This window comes from Eretmochelys imbricata, chromosome 1 (genome assembly GCF_965152235.1).
Source record: "Eretmochelys imbricata isolate rEreImb1 chromosome 1, rEreImb1.hap1, whole genome shotgun sequence".
Taxonomy (NCBI): Eukaryota; Metazoa; Chordata; order Testudines; family Cheloniidae; genus Eretmochelys; species Eretmochelys imbricata.
This window is the reverse complement of record NC_135572.1, coordinates 218484964-218508651: the sequence shown is the minus strand read 5'-3', so window position 1 is coordinate 218508651 and position 23688 is coordinate 218484964. Positions and strand designations below refer to the sequence as shown.

General features: G+C 51.0%; 1 protein-coding gene across 1 annotated transcript in view; it reads left to right on the top strand.

Annotated features, from left to right (window-relative positions):
• LOC144268632 (scavenger receptor cysteine-rich type 1 protein M130-like) overlaps positions 1-2010 on the top strand; it is a 62797-nt gene extending 60787 nt beyond the window's left edge. Inside the window, exons 15-16 of the mRNA XM_077823748.1 lie at positions 537-689; positions 1642-2010. Of these exons, the coding sequence (XP_077679874.1) occupies positions 537-689; positions 1642-1766 (278 nt within the window). The 3' untranslated portion in view covers positions 1767-2010. The remainder of the gene's footprint in view (positions 1-536; positions 690-1641) is intronic.
• Positions 2011-23688: the final 21678 nt, after the last annotated feature.

Sequence of the window (23688 nt, the reverse complement as noted above, 5' to 3'; positions counted from 1 at the left end):
TTACTAACTTTACAGGAGTTGGAGGGCTTTCATCCTTGATCTGTTCCCGGCAAAGGTATCACACAGACAGACAAAAGCCTTTCCCCCCCTCCAGATTTGAAAGTATTTTGTCCCCTCAGAGGTCATTTTCGGTCAGGTGCCAGCCAGGTTACCTGAGCTTCTTAACCCTTTACAGGTAAAAGGACTTTGCCTCTGTCCAGGAGGGATTTTATAGCACTGAATACAGAAAGGTGATTACCCTTCCCTTTATATTTATGGCAAGGGCATTTCACAATTAACAGCTCCCCTCATTGTTGCCTTTAGGAGCCACATCTTTGTTATTTTTTGTTTCCTGTTTGCTTCCCCTCTAATGGCCTCCTTTGATTATCCCTGTGCAATCTGGCAGGATAATATCAAACAGCTAAACTGAGGTGTATGTGGCACTCATAAGAAATAATAAACATAAGTCCCTGCTTTGCCACACCTGGCATGTAGCTTATTTCTCTATTCAGTGGAAAGCCTCTTCTCATTAAAATTAATTCCCATCATTATTTCAGAGGTCCCTGCCCTGCCTGGAGATGACCCAAGGGACGGTTATGATGATGCCAGAGAAATTTCTGACCCTGAAGATGACCCTGGTTTTGGACCGAGTGCCCAGGAAGTCACGGGGGCCCATGGGGAAAGTGTCAGGAACAGGGATTCACGGACAGGTGAGTGGAGTGTACACAAGTCACCTGGAAGAGCCTTTACTGGCCACTAGGGGTCACTGTGACTGCACTGAAACACAGTTATTGGTAAACTCCGAGCTGTGTCCCCTCCCTGACCTCTGCTAAACAGAGTTAAATGGATTGAAATCAAGAAAGAGAGAAGGTTTCCTAGATAAGGTCCCTGATCCTACAAATACTAGATCCCATCTGTCAGTCTACTCACATGAATACTCTCTCTGACTTCAGTGGGACTGTCCAAATCAACAAAGTTACATGGGTCCATTGGCAGGATCAGGGCCAAAGTGCCCTTCCCCAAACCAGGTGTCAATTCCCTGGATGGTAATGGGAAGAGCAGGTCCCTGGGGTGGGGTTAGTTAGCGGCCTGGCTTTGAAATCACTCTCTTCAATATGTAAATGTCCCCATTAGCACAGGATCAGAGCTGGGACCCAGGACTGAGCTCCCACTTTGCATCTCAGGGGAGACTGGGTTGGGATGAAATGTGCATTTCTTTGGTCTTGATGGGAATAATGTGTGAATGAGCATTGTGTGGGTGGGTGAGATCTGTGATGTCCAGGCAAGTCCCATGGGCTAGGGTCCCCACCCTGCTCCAGCCACCAGGTGTCTGCTGGCTTGTGGTCCCTTAGGGACTATATCAGCTGTCAGGAGTTACAGCAGCTCCCCGTGCTGTATCAGGGAGTTGTCACCAGCTCACTGCCATCCCCACATTTATCCTGCACCAGGGAGGTCTCAGAACAGAGAGAATCCGCTCCCACGTGTTTTCTTTGAAGAACAGAAAGAGAGCTAATGGTTTAAACATGTCAGAGGCCCACTAAGAGGAACTGTGGGTGGGGGCTGATTCACAGCCCATGCTGTATGTTGCCCATCCATTATGTGAGTGCACATGAGTGGAGAATGAATATGTTGACTGTAATGTGACTTGCTTGCTATTTTCAGGCTGGAGTCTGCACTCGCTAAGAAGTGAAGGTGCCTCTGGGGCTGAGAGGGAAGCCCTGTCCCCACCTTCTCATGACCCAGGTTATGATGACGTTGATGATGGCATCTCTGGGACATCATTATAAGAATGGCTGGGTTCAGATCAAATATCCTGTGAGGATGTAAATGCTGTATGGTTAGATTCTTTCTGTCCCAAATGCTCATTGACCCAACGGGGTATTGGAGACAATCCCTGCCTGGGAACTGCTTCAATTAGCTTTTTGATTTCAGTTTTGTTTAGATGCAAGAAATAAGTCTGACTGAGACAGGGGCTGTGATTTCCCCTCTAATTTCCCATTGATCAGACAGTCTGGAACTTCCCTGCTTTTTTGTCCCTAACACTTCTTCATTGTGAATTTTTGCTTTTTCTTATTAAAACCTTTTTGAAGATCTGTCCCTGGGCTGATGTTTCTCTCATGAAGTGTGTTGGGTGGCTCCACGTGGACCAGCAGGGAGAGAGATGGAGACTGAAGTGATGGGTTCGGTCACAGAGACCCCCTTGGGACTGTCACCTGATGTGCTGAGACTACCTCTGAGCCCGTTTTCCCTGCCAGTTTGGGACTCCAGCACCCTGCCTTGTTGAGCCAGATATGCTAGCTTGCTACAATACAGACTCAGGTCTGGTCCACGCCCCCAAAGCTGCAGACTTTAACCAAAAACTGCTCAGTAGGTCTCCTATCTCCAGCACCCAGACACCCAGCTTCCAATGGGATCCAAACCCCAAATAAATCCATGTTACTCTGTATAAAGCTTATACAGGGTAAACTCATAAATTGTTCACCCTCTATATCATTGATAGAGAGATATGCACAGTCGTTTGTTCCTCCAGGTATTAATCACTTACTCTGGGTTCAATAATAAAGAAAAGTGATTTTATTAAGAACAAAAAGTAGGATTTCAGTGGTTTCAAGTAATGACAGACAGAACAAAGTAAGTTAGCAAGCACAATAAAGCAAAAACACACAAGTCCAAGCCTAATACATTAAGAAACTGATTACAGGTAAAATCTCACCCTCACAGATATGCTAATAAGCTTCTTTCACAAACTAGGCTCCTTCCTAGTCTGGGCCCAATCCTTTCCCCTGGTACAGACTTGTTAGTTCCAGCAGACATCTTAGGTGGAAAGCAGGGGTGTTCTCATGACTGGCAGCCTCCTTTGTTTTGTTCCAGCCCCTTTTATAGCTTTGGCACAAGGCTGGAATCTTTTGTCTCTCTGGGTCCCCACCCCTCCTTCTAAATGGAAAATTACCAGATTTAAGATGGATTCCAGTGTCAGGTGACATGCTCACATGTCCTGTGAGACCCCAGCCTCCATTCTTCCTTGGCTGGCTCCCAGGAACACTTGCAGGTAAATAAACCTTTTACAACCAATTGTCCTTGTCAGTGGGAGCCATCAAGATTCTAAGCCATCATTAATGGCCCACACTTTGCCTAGTTACAATAGGACCTTAGAGTTATACTTCATATTTCTAGCTTCAGATACAATGATGATACATGCATACAAATTGGATGAATATATTTTATATAGCTTTGTAATGATACTTTACAAGAGACCTTTTGCATAACGCATATTCCAGTTACATTATATTTAAACTCATAAGCATATTTCCATAAAACATTATGGAGTGCAACTTCACAACTGAATCACCAAAAAGTAGTAATGCTAAAATATCACTTCTCAGATATCGCAGGCTCTAGGATGGGGCACTGCACTGAAAGTGAATGCTCTATCAGGGTTGCGGTAACAGTGAGAAACCCAGCAACAAAATATTCCTAACTCCAGAGAGGGCCCTAACCCCCAATCCAGACTCCAGACTTTCCTCTGAAATCCAGGAGGATAAATGGGAGGTTGTTTACAGGTATCTTAATGAGCACACACACACACGATTAGACAGTGACAAGAGGCCCCTAATCTCTTCTCTGCCCTAGAAATGCTGATACTATGCCCTTCACTGTGGCATCAGAGCATCGTATATAGATGCATGAAGTGACATGAATTTCTTTCATCCCATGTGGGTTGTTCTCCATCCTTCCCCCTAGGGAAAAAGTGCATGTGGATTCTTATGGAGGTTTATTTTATGACATGCTACGAGCTTATGCTACTGAAGGCAGGTTTCAGAAGCTCACTTTCAAGTGGAACAGAAAGAGGGTTCAGGTGATTTTGTGATCCTGTGGGAGTTGGGTCCAGAGTCTCAGATCAACCACCCGGAAAACTGTCTCCTGAACAAATGAGCTTCCTCTGGCTGGCGACAGCTCCACTGTGCCTGAGGGACAGCGCTGATCAATGCAGTCCTGGAATGGGAAGGAATCTTTCATTTGTCAAAGGCCCAAATGCTAAAGGCTCAGATCCTCAGAGGCATTTAAACCCCCTAATGTCCATTGATTTCAATGGAGCTTAAATACCTCTACAGATCTGGGCCTAAGTGGCTTGAAGATAAGGACTGAGACTTTCCATGAAACATGATTTTCTAAGCGAAGGTTGAAATGCTTTTTTTAGGTAAGGTTAGATTTGCTCACCTTTGTTTAAAGAAGGCATCTTTGTACCATTTTGACTCTTATGTTGCATGGTGCATTGTGGGTGTGGCACATCGTGGCAGTGTGTGATGGTATCCATGTGGTGGTGGTGTGTTATGTGATTTGTACAGAGTGTGTAGTGGTTGAGTGTTGCATGTGATGGTGTGTATATTATGGGGTGGAGTGATGCGCTGGAGTTGTATGTTGTATATGTGCTGGGTGGGGTGTGAATGATGTGTGGTAAAGGATTGTGTTGGGCATGTGGATGTGACTGTGGATGTGATGGGTGGGTGCTATGGTACAATTTAAAAGTCAAAAAGATAAAGTCAAAATGAAACTTTTTAATAATTTCCTCTCAGAAATGTTCAGGAAATCTATACTTCCTACAGAATATTTTGATTTTGTGGAATCAGCATTTTCTGATGGAAAAATATTCCAATAGGAAAATATGCAACTATCTGTCCTGGTTCTCTTTCGAAAAGATACGCTTTAGGTCAACCAAAACTATGGGCTTGATGTAGGAATTCCTGTGTGAAATGTGTGTTATTCAGGAGGTCAGATGAGCTGATCATAATGGTCCCTTCTAAGCTGTGAAAGTCAAATATGAATCTCTGATGTGAGATAACATAGCCAGATCCACCCACTTCCAACAATCCAGGGAACCGTACAACACCCCTCAAACCAAAATAGTCAGACTACTGTAGCAGTGTCACTCATGAAAGAGCAACCAAATGGCAGAAGTCTGCAGGAGATTAAAACAGCCCTACTGGGTTTTGGTTACAGTATGATCATGTCCACTCCTTGAGGGTAACAGAAAGGGGATGTACTGGAAGCAAAAACATACAGAGGTAAATAAGCATCCTGGCTGAGTTCTACAATATCTAGCAACTGACCCAGGACCGGATTAACTTTTTGTGGGCCCGGCACCAAACATCTTTGTGGGTCCCCCTTCGGGAATGAAGAGGCCAGGGGCAAGAGCACAGCCGGGAGGGTGGATTTGATTTAAATCACTAGTCAGCAAGACTCAATTTAATCATGGTTTTCTACATAAAAGTGCTTTCTTGTTGGTTGTTATAACCTTAGTATATATTCTTCACAATTCAGAGATAGATGTAGGTTTGATTTTTAGAAGGTACACACTATACATTTTTAAACTGTGATTTATTTTGAAAAAACTTTTCAGATTAGTTTTACAGCTATATTACAAAACGAATGAGCGTTTGGTATGTCATTTCCCAAAGGTAACTGAAGCAGATATTTATGAAGTTATTGGGAGGTGAACTATCTCCAATTCACCGGGTTAATCATTAATATTTGGAGGATTTTCTTGCCAGGCTGTATTAGGAGGAGAACATCACCAGACAGATATTTAAATTGTTTCATTTAACTAAAACAACAACGTTAAGTAAGTATTCTGGATATTTTTCTTCAACAAGAAACATAATAGTTTAACAAAAAAGCAGATGTCCCTCACTTCTCACCTTTATCTCCAGACTTCTTTTCCTTGTCCAGATCTATTCCACCCCCAACAATCTTCTATTCATTGAACTTTTTGAAACTTTTCACTTTTAAAGAGAGGTAAGGGGTTGACCCTGTGTACACAAATTTGCAGAAAGACAATAGAGTTGACGTCTGTTATTTCTCACCTCTATATATTATTTATTTAAAACATTTTTGCTGTTAACAAGCATGTTACCTCTGGAGACACAAATCCACAGTTTGAGAAGTGCAAAACTAAGCATCTCTGATGGTATCTTCTAGGCTGAGCACTGAGTCCCTTGAATAGATAGAAAAATTAACCTAAATAATCTATACAGAAGCCTGTGGAACCCCATAAGATTGGGTCCCTAATCCATGAACTATTAGAACTCATTTACAAAACTTTTCTTAAACATTACATGAATATATTGTCTCATACTATAGAATTATGAGGGTGGGGGGAGATAGCTCAGTGGTTTGAGCATTAGCCTGCTAAACCCAGGGTTGTGAGTTTAGTCCTTGAGAAAGCCATTCAGGGATCCGGGGCAAAAATTGGGGATCGGTGCTGCTTTGAGCAGCAGGTTAGACTACATGACCTCCTGAGGTCCTTTCCAACCCTGATAGTCTACGATTCTATTAATTAAAATTTATAATCCCTATTCCATGATGAGATGTAATGTACCTTAATTAAAACTATCTTTAGATATTTTCCCCTCAAAAATCCACTTTAAATTTAAAAAATCTGATTATTTGATTTTTTTTTAAAGTAATTGATTTTTATCCACCCTGACAGTTGGGCATGGTGTGTCGGGGGAAGGATTGGTCCCCAGGTGGAGCAAGGCAGGGTCCAGGGCAAGATGAGCACAGCGGGGCATGTGGGGAGTATTAGTCCTTGTTGACTGGAGAAAAGCAGGGGCTGAGGGTAAAAGCACAGTGGGATGGGAGCTAGGGTTGGTCCTTGGAGCTAGAAAGGGGCCGGGGGTAAACTGCACAGAGTGGGTACCAACCTTGACCCTGGTTCTAGCCCATTCTCTTCATCTCGCTCTGCACCAAGCTGAGGGTGTGGGTGCACTGAGCACAGGGCTGGGGGTGCAGGATCTGGTAGATAGTTAGAGTGTAGGAGAAGGCTGGGGGTTGGGGTGCAGAGTCTGAACAGGAGCTAGAATGAGGGAGGGGGCTCAGGGTTGGGGCAGGAGGTTGGGGTGTGGAGCGCTTACCTGGGGCAGCTTCCATTCGGTGCGAGGGGTGCAGGTGGGTATGTGGGAGGGAGGGTGCAGGATCTCCAGGTTGGTGCTCAGGGTGGGGGTGGGGATGTGTGGGGGGTGCAGGAGTCAGGGCAGGGTATCTGTGGGGGGGTGTGCAGGAGACAGAGCAGGGGGCTGGAGGGGCTGGGTAGGTGTGTGGGGTGCAGAAGTCAGGGCTGGGTGTGTGGGGGGTGCAGGAGTTAGAGTAGGTGTTTTGTGAGGGGGGTTCAGGAGTCAGGGCTGGCGGGGTTTGAGGGGGGTGCAGGAGTCAGGGAAGGAGGCTGGAGAGGTGTGAGTAGGGTGTAGGAGTCAGGGCAAGGGGGCTGAAGGTATGTGAGGGGGGTGCAGGAGTCAGGGCAGAGGTCAGGGGGCTGGGAGGGTGGGCTGGGGTCATGGGGTTGCTCCCATCCCCCTGCCCTGAGCGGCTCAAGGCAGGGGGCTTGTCATAAATATAAAGGGAAGGGTAAACCCCTTTAAAATCCCTCCTGGCCAGAGGAAAAATCCTCTCACATGTAAAGGGTTAAGAAGCTAGGATAACCTCACTGGCACCTGACCAAAATAGGAGGAGGGAGAAATACAAAGGGTCTGTGTCTGTCTGTGTGATGCTTTTGCCAGGGACAGAACAGGAATGGAGTCTTAGAATTTAGTAAGTAATCTAGCTAGATATGTGTTAGATTATGATTTCTTTAAATGGCTAAGAAAATAAGCTGTGCTGAATAGAATGAATATTCCTGTCTGTGTGTCTTTTTGTAACTTAAGGTTTTGCCTCGAGGGATTCTCTATGTAAGGTAATTAGATTTTACAGAGGTGATTCTTTTTACTGTTTCTTCGATTAAAATGTTTCTTTTCAAGAACTGAATGCTTTTTTTCATTGTTCTAAGGTTCAAGGGTTTGGGTCTGTGGTCACCTATGCAAATTGGTGAGGATTTTTACCAAACCTTCCCCAGGAAGTGGGGTGCAAGGGTTGGGAGGATTTTGGGGGGAAAGACGTTTCCAAACAATGTTTTCCCAATAAACCCAGATAAACATTTGGTGGTAGCAGTGGAAGTCCAAGGGCAAAGGGTAAAATAGTTTGTACCTTGGGGAAGTTTTAACCTAAGCTGGTAAAAGTAAGCTTGGGGGGTTTTCATGCAGGTCCCCACATCTGTACCCTAGAGTTCAGAGTGGGGAAGGAACCTTGACAGGGCTGGAGGGGGTATGTCCCAATTCCACCCCCTTCTCCAAGGTCCCGCTCCTGCCTCTTCTCCACTTCCCCCGCTTCCTGCTTTTGGCAAACAGCTGATCGGCGATAGGGAGAGGGACAGAAGTAGCAAGCTGGGGGAAGAGGCAGAGGAGGGGGGAGCTTGGTTGCTGGCAGAGCCTGCCATGCAGCAGCAGGACAGAACCCCGGGAGCCGGCAACACCAAGCTTCCACCCCTTCAGGAGAGAGCGGGGGCGGAGAAGCGCAGCTGGCCGGGGCCCCTTTGGAGCATGGGCCCAGTGCCCTGGTGCCCATGGCGCCGTGGTAAATCCGCTACTGTCTAGGAAGCAAGCCGGCTAGACAGTGAAACATCAGACGCTGATCCCAATGCTACACTCAGTTTTTCAGAAATTAGTCGACGTTATGGCCAGAAGAAACCATTAGAGCATCTAATCTGACCCCCTGCATATCACAGGACTCCTGGATGACACAATAGCTACTTTTTAGGCAAACACATTCCAGAAAGGCATCTAGTCTTCATTAAATGACATCAAGAGATGGAGAATCCACCACTTTCCTTGGTAGCTTGTTCCTGTGGTGAATCGGCCCCGCTGTTGAATATTTGTGCCTTATTTGTAATATGAATTTGTCTCTCTTCACTTTCCAACCATTGGGCCTTGTTGTGCCTTTCTCTGCTAGATTAACGAGCCCTTTAATACCCAATAGTTTCTCTCCATGAACGCACTTCAACACTTCAATGAAGTCACCTTTCAATCCTCTTTTGATAAGCTGAACAGGTTGAGCTCTTTCAGTAGCTGACTAGAAGGCATTTTTCTCCAGCCCTCAGAACATTTGGTGGCTCTTTGCTGCCCCAGCTCCAATTTCACAACATCTCTTTCAAATGAGGACACCAAAATCAGACGCAGTTTTCCAATATCAGTCCCACTGATGCCGTGTCACCTCCTGACAGGATCTATAACTGTGTAGATCACTGTTGCGACCACTGTTATATATTTGCAGCCAATATTGTATAAAGGTTGTCGTGTAAGCGGTCTAGGGAGAGGTTATGATTGGCTGATGAAAATTATGCTCTCTGTGTCTGTGTATCATTTTTGTAGTTGAAGTTATGAATATTGGCTCTATACTGTCTGTATTTCAAACTTGTGCTATGCTTCCGGGGAACACCCCAGACAAGTTGGTGTCAGCTCTGCCAAGCCTGCTTGATGGCCCATTAAGGAGCATCGGCTATACAACTGACCCATTGAGAGAAGGCAGATACGCCTTGTGGCTCAGCAAGATATGCAGGGACCTGCCTACGGACAGAACTCTAAGCTTTTTCTGTGCCACATGCTGGATAGAGTGTCCTTGGAACAAAGAAAGCAAAGACCACATGGCAAGAGACTTAAAGGCTGATGCCTCCCCTCCATCTTGTCTTCAATCCTGCTTCATACCTCTGGAGGGACTTTGCTACAAACTGAAGCTCTGTACAAAGGACCGAATGACCCATCCCAGCTGTGGATGTACTCCAGAGACTTGATTTGAACCTGCAGTTTATTCTATCACTGCTACAAGCCTGAACCAAGAACTTTGCCATTACTGTATGCAATTAATTCTAGCTCTCATCTGTATCTTTTTCCCTTCATGAATAAACCGTTAGATTTTGGATTCTAAAGTATGGCAACAGCGTGATTTGTGGGTAAGATCTGATTTGACCTGTGTCTGGGGCTTGGTCCTTTGGGGTCCTTTGAGAGAACCTTTTTTCTTTTACTGGGGAATTGCTTTTCATAACCATTCATCCACATAATGAGTGGCACTGGCGGTGATACTGGGAAACTGCAGTGTCCAAGGGAATTGCTTGTGTGACTTGTGGTTAGGCAGTGGGGTAAAACTGAAGTATTCTCTGTTTGGCCAGTTTGGTTTGCCTTAGAGGTGGAAAAAACCCAGCTTTGGGCTCTAACTGGCCTGCTTGAAGCAATTTGTCCTGAATTGGAACTCTTAGTTGGGTCCCGGCAGAACCACCATCATTACACCTCCCTAGCCTACTCACAGCTCTGTCCCTACGTCAAATGATGGCTTTAGCCCTGTTCACCACAGCATCACACTGGGAGCTCATTTTGAGTGGCTTCTTCACTCTGGCCCCTAAATCCTTTTCAGAGTCACTGCTCTCCTGGATACACTTCCCCATTCTGTCGGTGTGGCCGGCATGCCTTGTTACTAGCTATAGGACCTTGCATTTGGCTCTGGCACTAACATGGGCATGGAAGTTTGAGGAACAGGGCAGAGGCCTGTGTGGGGCAAGGAGGGCAGAGATTGGGGAAGAAAGAGCAGAGGATCAAACACATTCTTACGGTGGTCAGGATGATCCCCATTTCAAAGATAGAGAAAGTGAGGCACCAGGTGGGAGAGTGACTTGGCCAGGATCCTGGTACCACTCAGTGGCAGGGCTGCACTGCAACCTGTTCCCTGCTCTCATCACTGGACCCTGCTGTCCCTTCTGTATGACCACTCCAGCCATCCTCTCCCATAGGCCATCCCCACCACTCTCCAATACTAGGCTGCTTCCATAATGGAAGTAGGCTTGTAACAGAGTTCACTCACCGATAGGTGCCCCTTCCTGGCAAGGCCTGGTGTCACAGCTTTCTTGGTGGGCTAGCACCCCCGCCGATAGTCGCTAGGGCACTCTGGCAGTTTTTTGCCTGGGAACTCAGCCCTTCAGCCAGGTGACCATCTTTTCATCCACTCCTTCCTGGGTCGTGCTCATCCCAAACTAAAAGTCCAAAAATGTCTTTAACAGAAGGGGGGAGGGATAGCTCAGTGGTTTGAGCTTTGGCCTGCTAAACCCAGGGCTGTGAGTTCAATCCTTGAGGGGGCCATTTAGGGATATGGGGCAAAAATTGGGGATTGGTCCTGCTTTGAGCAGGGGGTTGGACTAAGTGACCTCCTGAGGTCCCTTCCAACCCTGATATTCTATGATTCTACACAAGGTCCTCTGTCCCTTTGGGGGCTCTTCCTCAGCCTGACTTTGGCTCGGCCTGCCCTTGCTGGCCTTGGAAGCCCTTTCTCTGGCCTTGTACATCCCCTTCCTCAGGGACCATGGGAGAAGCAGTCCTACCCTGGATTCTAGGTTCTGCCCCGAGGCCCTGTACCAAACAGCTAGGCCTGCTCCTGTACCTTTGCTGCGGTTTTCCCTGGCTTTCCCCTCAGGTGGAGCTCACTCTGTAATCCATTTGGCCAAGCTCCAGGCTTTATAGCCCACAGGCCAAGCCCCCCCGTCAGACACCCTCCTCCTTAGAAACTGGCCCACACGAGGGACGAGTTCTGTTCTTGTCCAAGCTTCATCTCGTTGCTGTCACCGGCTGCGCGCTTGTACAGCCTGTGTGCACAGTATCTCCAGCTCCACTGCCAGCTCGCTCACCAGAATGAAGAGGCAATTCTTCTCTTCTGCAGTATCCCAGCGCTCTTCCTGCAGCCACTCCTTCTCATTAACAGCTGCCTGCAGAGCCTGTTCTGAAGCCTTTAGCTTCTTCTGTAGCCTTTTTGCTCCTGCTGCTACATACGCCAAAACTTTTCCATCAGGGTCTGAGAGCCCACTATGTACTGCTCCACTCTTGGGTTTCTCCCTACTACAGTCTGCTTCATCTCTGGGCCAACCATTTCGTCCTTCACCTCCCTGCAGCACCCCATGGGGTGTGTTGGTGGAGGGTCTGCAAGGTCCATGGCCATCCCTGCCACCTCCCCGTTGCCTGCCTCATGTGGGTTTGTGTCAGAGGACACCTTCTCCTCTCTTTCTAACTTCTTGGGGCCCTAGTTCCTTGTTTTGCGACTCAGCAGTTTCCTAAGCAGGCCATGTCTTTTGCTATGGCCTGCTTCTCTGCTCTCAAAACAAAGGACTCTTGTCCACATCTTGGCATTTGGCCACGCTTGTCCACTTTCTCATGCCCTGCTCTCCTGGGCTAACCTTCTCAGCACAGCCCAGGCATGCTCTCCGTGTCTGCTCTGTTAGTCCATAGGCATAGCAGTACCTGGGTTGATTTCCCTTCCTAGGATCTCACACAGGTATTGCTGCTTCTGCTCCGTCTGTAGCTCCGCCTGCATTTCCTTCTGCTTCTGTTGGTTTTCTAGGAACTGCTGGAGAAACCTCTGGACCTGCTTTGGCTGCTTAACCAGTCCCTGGAACTGAAGTGGGAAATCCAGTAACCGGCTCAGTCCCTCGATACACCCGCTTGGGAGGACAGACCTCCCTTCAGCAACCAAGACTTCCATCATCCCTCAAGCATCACATGGGGAATTCAATCCTCTTGACTCTGCCAATCATAAACCAATCTACTCATCGTTACGTCTCCCCCTCCCCCGCCGGCAGCCAGGTGTCGCATCACAGCCCTCTCGCTGGGCTGGCGTCCCCCATGCACGGTCGCTCCAGCACCATGGCAGTTTCTCTGCCTGGTAACTCAGCCCTCCGGCCAGGTCACCACCTTCAGTCCACCCTTCTGGGGCCCAGCTTGTCTCACACTAGGAGTCCAAAGAGGTCTTTCCACAGAAAGAAGTCCTTCTGCCATCGCTGGGGCTCTTGCTCAGCCTGCAACCCCCTTGCTGGGCTTGGTAACCCTCTCCGGGTGTGTGTATGCCCCCCTCTTTGGGGCCAGTAGGGGAATCGAGTCCCACCCTGACATTGGTAGCAACCCAGGACCCTGTACCCAACAGCTAGGTCTGCTCCTTTCTCTTTGCTGCAGGTTTCCCTGGGCACTTCCTACCTCTCTTTTCAAATTCCCCTCTAGACTTTCCTTGATGCTCTGAACTTCCTACCTCGTTCTCATTCCTGTGGATACCCAAGCTGGGCTGTGTCACCACTGAAGTCTGGCTCTTTAGCAGGAGGTCCATGGTGCCTCTCAGTTGGGCTCATTCTGTAATCAGCTTGGCTCGGCCCCAGGCTGTGCAGCCCAGGGGAAAGCACCCTGTTACAGGCCTGCTCTGCCCACTCCTACTCTTACTGGCCTGGGGTCCTTGTTCCCCATTTCAGATCTGGTTTCCAGAGGGGCCGAGTACACACAGGCCCCACTGCCTGGAACTGGAGATTGCTTGTTCTGGTGACACTGACATTCAGGCCCTTCATCATTCAGAGGGTGAGGGGAGGGGGGGTGGGCGCAAGGGGGAAGTTTCGCCTAGGGCTCGAAACATCCTTGCACTGGCCCTGCCTCCAGGAAGGAGCAGGGTCTTCCATCTAAGCCTCTTTGAGAGCCAGCGTTGATTACTTTGATGGGACAAGGTGACCTGTCCCCACTGCTCCCTGACGTGGCTCAGCTCCAGGATGCGCCCATCTGGGAGGCTGTACCAGATCCCAGGGCCAGGAATACAGCTGGGAAGGAGGCTCTTATTCATTTCACACCCAGAGACCCCACAGAAGGGCCCAGGGAAGAATAAAGGACAGGAGGTGAAGCTAGCCCTGAGCCTCTGTCCCACCCCCGCCTCCTCAAAAGTGGAGCTTTCCGAGCTTCAGTGGGGCTGGGCCTGTGGCCTTTCTGCACCATATGGGACAGGGAGAGCTCTGCCTGGGAGCAGGGGGAATGGGATGGGGGTAGACCAAGGAAAGGGGGGAGGGGAATGGGTGTGAGGGAAAGAGGTCCTGTCCCAGATGAAGGAATTTGAGAGGGGAGAGAATGCCAGGGGGCTCCTCTATTTCCCCTTCCACTAGCTCCCCACTTACAGTGAGCCAGAGCAGTACCTGCAGCAGGGAGCAGGAGTTGTTGGTGGCCTCAGAGGCACAACCCCTGCAGTGCCTCAGGCACCTGGTGCAAGTGCCGGATGATGTGGAGCTGGCGCATAACATGGGCCGTGACATCCTCCTGCTGCAAGGGAACGAGAACCTGTCACAGACTCAGACATCCCCGAGGAATCAGAGGGGATTAAGGGCATCTGGAACCAGCAGCATTTCCACCCAGCACCTGCCCACCTCTGAGGGATGGATTCACCCTCCTGACCCCCAGAATGGAGTCTTGTTGTCCTTTCCAGTGACCTCCAGTGGCAACCCACTCCTTGTAGGGTGAGCTCCTGCCACCTCCCCCTCAGTGCCCCTGACAGCTGTTCTACCTCCAATCCACAGCTCAAGTTCTCAGAACCGTCTCCTCCACCCCCACCCAGGCAGGGCAGGGAGGGGGCTCTAGCAGGGGGGCAGAACTGAATCTGGCAGCAGTGAAGTGGGATGTGGGGAGGTTGAGACCTTTCCCCAAGTCATCCCGGCCATTCATGCTGAAGCCACATCGTGGCAGTCCTGGTGAATGGGGCAGATCAGCAGTCCCTGCTGACTGAATCCTCCCATTCTCTCTGGAGCGGGTCCAACCCTGCCAGCAGCAGGACAAGCTTCCCCCGTACATGTGCCTCAGAACTGCCTGGGCAGTCGCCATGACCCGTCAGTCCTTGGCCTCCCAGGCTGCCAGTGATGGGAGCAACTCTGGGTGGTGGCTCGGGTGACAGGAGAGGCTGGCAGAGGGCATTTAGGGGACCTCCCAAAAGCAATAGCACTGTATCCTAAGAACATAAGTCTGTGATGAGGCAATGCTTGTCATTAATTAGCCTTGCTAAAGAGATGGCTTGGAGCTGCTCCGGGGACAAGCTGGCTCCCTCCTGCTCATGGAGGTGAATTCATCTTCTTCCCAGTAGCACCTGCTCTCACCCTCATTCCCCATCAGGCTCCTTGATGCCAGGCCAGCGAATGGCTGTAGGATGGGAATGAGGCCTGGGCCCTGCCCCAATCTCCTGAGTCTAATGCAGCTGCTTACCTTGTCCCCCATCAGCTGCTGGCCTTTCCCTAGGAGGGAGTAGGTGAGGAGCAGCCCTGCCTGGCTGACATGCAGCAGGGGGCCGTGGATGGCCAGCACTGCCATCCAGAGGAAGAATCTTCTCTGCTCCTCCGAGAAGAACTTCCCGAAGACCTAAAACCAACCATATGTGAGGCTTCAGCAGATTGCCCAGAGCCAGGCTCCAAATCTTGGACTAGAACGGCGTCTCCAATTAGTGGCTCCAGGAGGCAGCCACCCCCACTCCCATGCCCTGGCAGAGTGTCCTTATCTCCCACACCCTGGCTGTGTTCTTGTAGCCCAGGAGCCTGCTGTCCTGGTGCCAGTCCCAGACCCACAGGTCTTCAGCCTCATGAATGGTCCGGCCTGGGAAAGAGAGAGAGACACACACATTTGTCATTCTGGTTGCAGTGCTTGTGTCCTTCCAATCCCATTGGTGGCTGCACAGTGGGCAGAGTCCTCGCTGTGTGCCTGGCCCAACACAATTGCAGGGGGTGGTGTAGAACGCCGAAGGAGGTTGAGAGAGACTCATCCTCCAGCAGGAGTCAGTCTGAGAGAAATTGGCTGGGGTCCCAGTCTCACTCTTCTATCGGGTGCCATTTCCCAGCTGAGTTCCTTACCCCTCTGGTGTAGCAGCAGCTGGTAGAGCCGGTAAACCCCCTCCCTGGCCTGCCGGCTGATGTCCTTGGATGGGTCACCGATGAACAGAGCCCAGCTGAGCCACATGGTGACCCATCCTGGGGAATTCGGCTGAGTTCTAGTGGAAGGGAGAGGGAGAGGGGATTCCATCAGCATTTTCCTGTCAGCTCCGAGTCCCCCTGGGCCAGGACTCTCCTTCCCTTTAGCCCCTCTGCAGGAGATGCTAGACCATAAGAGCTATAGCTAGACCCTTACTTTTCTCTCCCCACAAGGGAGCCTGGAGCACAGGGATATGGGCAGGGCCCTTCATGAGGATTTGCTTCCCTGGCTGCTCCAGGATAACAGGAAGGCATGAATCTGGAGCAGGGTCTCCTTAAAAGCCCAGAGTCATCACTTAACCAGGACAAGAACTTGACTCAAGCCAAGCTCATTTCCTTCTCACCATACCTGCTCCAGCCAACCTATACATGGAGCCAGAAACCTGGGGTCAGAGGCCACTTATGTTGAACTCAGGGAGGGTGATGGTGGATCTGAGCAGGGCCGTGCTGCTCCTAATGGCCCTGGCTCTCTCTCGCGACACCCTGGACATGATCCAGTAGTTAATGTGCTGTGGGGAAAGGAGGCAGCTCAGGATCATTGGGCAGGTGCATGTGTTGTGCTAATGAGCCCCTCCCCATCCCCAGGGGCCGAAGACATTGTGTGTGGGGTGGAATATCTAATTCAGTGATCGCAGAGCTTTAGAAGGGGATTGTTGCCCCCAGGATGATGCTTCTATCCTGCAGGTCGCAACTTGTCACTATCTCTCTACACTGGGACAATGCTCGGTGTTGAGGCTGGTCCCATTCTCCCTGAACTCCTGATTCCTGAACAGCTCACCAGGAAAAAGACAGACCCTCACCCCTCCCTGGCTCTCAAGTCCTTGGTTGGGAAAAGGGACTGAGTGTGAGCATAATCCCCCCAGGAATCTTAGGGCCCGTCGGACACAAGAGTTGATTCTCTGGGGTCCCCCGGTTTCTCTAGGAACGAGCCTGTGACTCTTCTCTGAGGACCGTCTTCTGGATCTCACAGGAAGGGTTCAGACTCTCACTCCCCAAGCCAGCCAGAGGCCCTGTGATTAGTGCTCAACAGAACCAGGCAAAGCTCTGGCTTGAAGTCCCAGCTTCTTCCTCTGTTCTTCCAGGAGAAAGGGCCTGACACTGCATTGCAATGACTGCCCTGACCAAGGACGTCCCACTGCGGGCTCAGCTAGGAGGACAGACTGGAAAATGGATCTCAGCGTTTAGGTAAAATTGCCCCCACCCCTCTCATTGGACTCACCTCCAAGATGTAGTGGAGCCTGTTGGTGCCTGGGGACTCTGCCAGCAGATTCCCCAACAGGCATTCACGATGTCTAGAAGACCCTATGCAGATTCTGCAAAGCAAGGGAGAGTCAGGGGTCAGAGTTAGGGAAAATGGGGCTACACCTGCCACAGGATAGGAAGAGGGGTCTCTGGGAAGCAGTGGTGAGACCCCCAAACACATATCCTGGCCTCTCTCATTCACATCCTAGTGCAAGGAATTAGCAAGGATTCGTGGCAGAATGACAACTAGCTCTTCAATCCATGACTTTAGCATGATCTACCTGGACTTGGGTGGCGTCCTCCTCCATGCCCAGGGTGAACAGGGCTTGGAGGGTATCTTGAAGGAGGTAGGTCTCCAGCTCCGGCTCCAGGGCAGGTGTCATGGTGCTGGCAAGAGAGAGAGGAGCCGGTATTAGACTGTGCAGTGCAGGGGTGGGACTGGCACGAACACGGATGTAAAACTGCAGGGAAAAAGGCAGAGGCTGGTGAGAATGGAAACTGGGGCAGCGAGGCAGGGAATGATAAGGCCAAGGTTTCCCAGACAGACAGTGGCAGGGCAGAAATAGCGCCTGGACCCTGCTGCCCCTCCTGTATCTGATCCTGGGAGTCAGCCTCTTCCCAAAGCCATTGCACTGTTACTGGAGTGAAAGGAACAGCACAGCAAGGAGAGAGTGAACCTTCCTGCTACCTCTGCCAGAGGAGTCACCCTTGGGAGGTGACTTGGGAATGGGAGTGGCAGCGACTCCCAGCCCTGGGCCTGAGCAGCGCCGGGGTTAGGGGAACCGGGCAAGAGGGTCTCGGTACCTGAGGTTGCCCACAGCAATCGGGGAGTTGGCCAGGATGGCGCCGGGTGGAGAGTCATCAGGAAGCTCCTCACTGAGCTTCTGTGAAACCCAAAGGAGACAAAGGAGTGTGTGAGATTTGGGCCTCATTGACAATTCCCAATGAGGAGATTACACAGCCAGCAGGATCCCCCCACCTGCCTCCTGCTCCTCCAATTCCTGCCCACTATTTCGCCCATCTCTTCTCCCCAATCTTCAGCCCCAGCAATCCCTGCCCTCAGCTGCCCCTCCAGCACCAGGCATCCCCCAACCATCAACCCAGAGAAACCCCTGCCCCTCCCATGTCTCTGTCCACCCTCCAGCTGCCTGGCACAGTGTCTCGCTCACCACAATCCTCTCCACCACAGCTGCCTTGCAGCAGTGCGGCTCCAGTGTGTCCTGCCCTCTCTGCTGTGCAGCGAGACACACGGGGTGGATGGCGTGCAGGAACGTGAGCTGCTGGGCCTCATCCTGCACCCACCAGGAGTGGGGTTAGGGGAGAGAGAGCCAGTTAGTCAGGGACCTCCCTGCCCCAGCCACAGAAGCTGCAGGACTTAGGCCTGCATGGGGGATAGTGGGGACCTGCCCATTGTCCAAATCGCCCACGACTCTTACATAAGCAGGGTCAGGAACTGAGACAGTGCCTGTGGGGGGAGGAGACCCCAGCTGGTGTGTGACAAACACCCCCATCTTGGGGGTCCCAGATCATACAGGAGAAAGGTCCCTATTAGGGGTGGTGGCTCATGAGGGCCAAGACCCCCTGCAGGGGTTGGGATGCTGGGAAGGAGCAGGACCATCTTGGTTCCAGCACAGCTGGGGAACATTTGTACCTTTTCTCGGCCCCGGAGCTGCTCTCGAATGCTTTTGAGAGCAGCCTCCTCTATGACCACGTCCACCCATTCCTCCTCCTCCTCCTCCTCCTCCTCCTCCTCTGAGTCCTCTGAGACCCTGGCGGTCCCTGCACCAGGGAGAGAAGGGGACAGGGTCACTCCTGCTGCCACTCAGGGGAAGGACAGGGGCATGCTGGGGCAAAGTGTCCCCTTCCCACCTCAGGGACCTAAGGCAGATCGGGCCCCACACTCCCCCCTCTCAATGATGCCTTCAGCCCCCAACTCAGTCAGGAGTCCGAAGCAAAGAGACTCCCCCACACACTGTCCTGGGCTCCCTGGGAGGTGCCTCCCACTACCCCCGTCCGCCCAATGGAGCACAAAGGACCAGAGTGGCAGCATCTTGTGTCAGTGGGGTTCATGTGGCTCAGGCCAGACACCTGGGCTGGGGACCAGCCCCCCATCGCATTGATCGAGGACCTGGGCCCAGAGTGTTCACAGCCCCCTCTTCACCCCTCCCTGAGCCCAGCCTGGCTCCTCACCTGGAACAAAGCAGAAGTGTCCATCGGCCTGGCTGCTGCTCGAGTCCCAGGTGCTGCTGCTGTCCTATGGGGAGTGGGCCGAGCTGCTGGTGCTGGGACAGGGATCTTCCACCTCCTGTCCTGGGGAGGCTGGAAGGTCTACAGTGACTGGGCAGGGCGATGCCTCATGCTGGAACTCAGGGCTGGGCTCCTGGGGCCGCTGCTGCCCACACAACAAGCCCCAGAGCCACCCTGCCCGGTTCCACTCCTGGGCTGGGTCCTGCCTGCCCAGCCGCATCCTGGCCCAGCTCCATTTTGGCCTGGCTACAGCCTCTCCTAACTCGGTGCCTGCGCCAGGAGCGGGTTTCCTCTGCCAGAAGGCTGGGCACTTCCACCTCCTGGCCCGGCCGGGAGCTCCTTCCCTGCCTGCGGGGACGGAGGGGCCGCTCTGCTCCTGGGGAAGATGGCAGCTGTTTCCCTCTGTCTCTGGGGACACCTGCAGAGCCTTCTTCCTGAGCATCCTCAGGAGCTTGGCCATCCTGGAACTGAGCGGGAAGTAGGCGTGAGTCTGGGGTCAAGGCAGCCTCTCACTAACCAGGCTTTTTGGTCCCTCCCCATCCCTGCCCCAGCCAGAGCAGCTCCCCCCCCACCCCCACAGGAGAGCAGGGAGTGCAAGCTACACACACTGGCAGGAGTTCATTGCATGATCTGCTCTCAACTTTCCCCCTTGTGATCCCTGGTGCTGCAATAACCAGGAAATCTCCTCCTCTCAACCACTGGGATCAGTCACAAAGACCTTCGGTCACTTTGGACAAGCAGTTCCCTCCTGCCATCACAGGCCACACTCCCGTCTTCCTCCCCCGCCCCCCCGCCCCACCAGCCCCCACCCAGGCTGGAGAATCATAGAATCATAGAATCATAGAATATCAGGGTTGGAAGGGACCCCAGAAGGTCATCTAGTCCAACCCCCTGTTCAAAGCAGGACCAATTCCCCGTTAAATCATCCCAGCCAGGGCTTTGTCAAGCCTGACCTTAAAAACCTCTAAGGAAGGAGATTCTACCACCTCCCTAGGTAACGCATTCCAGTGTTTCACTACCCTCATAGTGAAAAAGTTTTTCCTAATATCCAATCTAAACCTCCCCCACTGCAACTTGAGACCATTACTCCTCATTCTGTCATCTGCTACCATTGAGAACAGTCTAGAGCCATCCTCTTTGGAACCCCCTTTCAGGTAGTTGAAAGCAGCTATCAAATCAAATCAAATCCCCCCTCATTCTTCTCTTCTGCAGACTAAACAATCCCAGCTCCCTCAGCCTCTCCTCATAAGTCATGTGTTCATGAGAAGGAACTGAACCCAGGAGTCCAGACTTCTCCTGGGAAACCATTCCCCACTTCAAAGTCCCTAGGCATAGCAAGGTCAGGGCCCCCTCATTTCCCATTGATTTCCATGCTCAGCAGCTCACAGGGTCTGACCCAGCTCAGAGACTCTCAGCCTGGGGAACAGTCTCCCACAAGGGAAGGGCTGGGAGCCCCATTGCTGGGACCTTTCCAAACACACCGGAGACAGCTCTGGAGAAGCCCCTCCCTGGTCTGAGAGCCAGGGGCTCCTGGGGGCTGTTTGCAAATCCAATCTCCTTTGGATGAGATTCTCTCCCCCTCTTTCTGCCTCTCCCCAGACAGACGGGGAATGCCACAGAGGAACCCTAATGCCACTCATTTGCTCTAGATGATGAAGAGATGGATGGAGGATGTTCAGTGTCATCCCTCGCCCTTCTCCTCACTCTCCAAGCCCAAGGCAGGCTGGAGAGGGTGGTGGTGACCTGAGGAGTTACCCTGCCCAGGCAGCAGGAAGGGGGATGACACTGGACGATCAATTGGCTGTGAAAACAAGTGTGTCTTATTGCCAAGGGACAGAGAAACTCAGCCTGCAGCAGCGGATGCAGAACACCGCACTAGTGCGGGGCTGACAGCGCCTCCAGGATCCTGACATCCCAGCACTTTACACACCTTCCTGGAGCCTCCCAGCCCCCTGGGCTGTAGGGACTGCGACCCCAACCCGACCGTTGAGAAACAGGCCTGGGGAGGGGAAGCTACTGGCTCAGGGTCACCCCAAGTGTCAGAGCCATGGATGGGACCCAGCAGTCTTTATTTCCAGGCCCCTTCGCTAACCACTTCTGCACACTGCCTCCCGCAGCTGGCAATTACAACCAGGCCCTCATGTCTGCTCCCCCTGCCTTTGAGGGAGTGTGCTCTGCTGTAGTGACTGGACCAGGGGACTGGGAGTTAGGACTCCTGAGTTCCATTGCTGGGTGTTTTCCTTTTCCTGTGGGACTTTGGGCAAGTTGCTCCCCCCTCTATGGCTCTGTCCCCAGCAGTCAGATGGGGATTTAATACTTTCCACTCTTGGAAAGTGCTGGGAGAATCCCCCAGCAAAAGTTGCTCTGACAGTGCTAAGCAGCATCTGACTGTTAAAGGTCGGAGCGCACTGCCCGGGGGAGGAGTGTTTGGCTCTGGGGTTTCACTTCAGCCCAGTCTATAGAGAGGGGCCCATCCATGGAGTTTGGCTCAAGGAGACCAATTCTCCAATTTGCTAAGGGCTTTTTGAATTCCAGTCCTGTGTTCCAAAGTGCTTGGTGTCATTTGCAAATTTAGAAGCATACTTTCCACTCCATTTTCCAAATCATTAATGAAAATATTGAATAGTACCGGACCCTGGACTGATCCCTGCCGGACCCACTAGGTACACCCTCTCCGTTGGACAGCCAAACATGGAGAAGGGCTCTTGGAGTATGTGCTTTCAACCAGCTCTGCACCCACATTACACTAATTGCATCCAGACCAGTGGTTCTCAAAGCCGGTTCGCCGCTTGTTCAGGGAAAGCCCCTGGTGGGCCGGAACGGTTGGTTTACCTGCCATGTCCACAGGTTTGGCCGATTGCGGCTTCCACTAGCTACGGTTTGCCGCTCCAGGCCAATGGGGGCTGAAGGAAGGGCGGCCAGCATGTCCCTAGGCCCGCGCCAATTCCCGCAGCCCCCATTGGCCTGGAGCGGTGAACCGCGGCCAGTGAGAGCTGCGATCGACCGAACCTGCGGAGGCAAAAGGTAAACAAACCAGTTTGGCCCGTCAGGGGCTTTCCCTGAACAAGCGGCGGACCGGCTTTGAGAACCACTGTTCCAGACCACATTTCCCTAGTTTGCTTGTGAGAATGTTCTATGGGACTGTGTCAAAAGCCTTAGTAACACCAAGACAGATCACATCTACTGTTTACCCACCTCCACTAGGCCCGTCACCCTGCTAAAGAAGGAAATAGGATTGGTCTGGAATGATTTGTTCTTGACAAATACATGCTCACTCATCCTAAGAACCAAACTATCCATTAGGTGCTGACAAACTGATTGTTTAATAATGTATTCCAGGATCTTTCCAGCTATGGAAGCGAGGCTAGCTAGTCTGCAAGTCCCAGGGTTCTCTTTGTTCCCCGTTTAAAGATAGGTCCTGTCTTGTTCATGGATGGGAAGATGTTCTTTTTCAGGGATCTCAGACGAGAACTGGGGCACAGCACCTGGTTTGTTAAGGCCACAAAACTGGAGGCAGGAATCTCTTCTCTCCTGCTGGCAAAGAATCCCAGATACCTAAAAGACAGGGACTCACATCCCTGAATGGGCTTTAAAAAGGGCAATGGTTAAAAAATTTGGCCCCGACCATTTCTTGTTTCCGCAGACTAGACATTTTAGCAAACTTTAGAATTCCTTGGTGCTAAACATCGTGAAAATCCCCTTTCTCCTTTACAGAGGGCTTTAACGCCCCTTATGTCCCTGTGGCTCAAGACTGCCCAGAGTTCGAGAATTGTCCCTGTTATCATTGGACAGATGGGGAGGAGCCTGAGGTACAGGAAAGGGAATTGACCTACCCAAGAGCCTACACAGCAAGGTGGTTTCAGAGCCAGAAAGAGAAGCCACCAGTCCTAACTCCTGTTCTAATGGACAACAACCCCCCCAGAGTCAGGGATAGAGCCCAGGAATCGAGATGGTGGGGAAATTTAATTGAAACCGTTTCTGTCAAAAAATCCCATTCAGACTAAACCAGTTTGTTTCTTCAAATCATAACAAGTGGGATGAGAGTTCTTTGCAAAAATATTTTGTTGAAAAACAAAAGCGTCTCCTCTTTGTCACCGTGTGTTAAATTGTCTCGTCACACACAAAGAGGAGACACTTAGATCTCAAACATTAGAGAAGAAAATACAAATAAAATAGACTATTTCAGCTATTCTATTAGGTCATAATCTGATCTGAGTAAACGTGATAGGACACCTCATATTCTGCACTACTCCCAGTGACACTCTCCAATGGAGGCCCATCCTCCACCCACCGTGAGGTAGGTAGGAGTGGACTGTTATTATCCCTACTTGAAAGAGGGAGAAGCTAAGACTGAGAAAGGAGAATTGACTTGTCTTAGGTCACACAGCCAGTCAGTGGCAGAGTTGGGAATAGGACCCAAGAGCCCTGATTTTCAAACTAACCATCAGATCTTGAATTTCATACTTTGAATGACACGAATAAAGTGCTTTCAAATGAGCTCCAGACCCACAGTAGTGCACAGTAATTATTCAGCAAGTATTTGAGGAGAACTGGAATGTTAGAGAGAATCATGA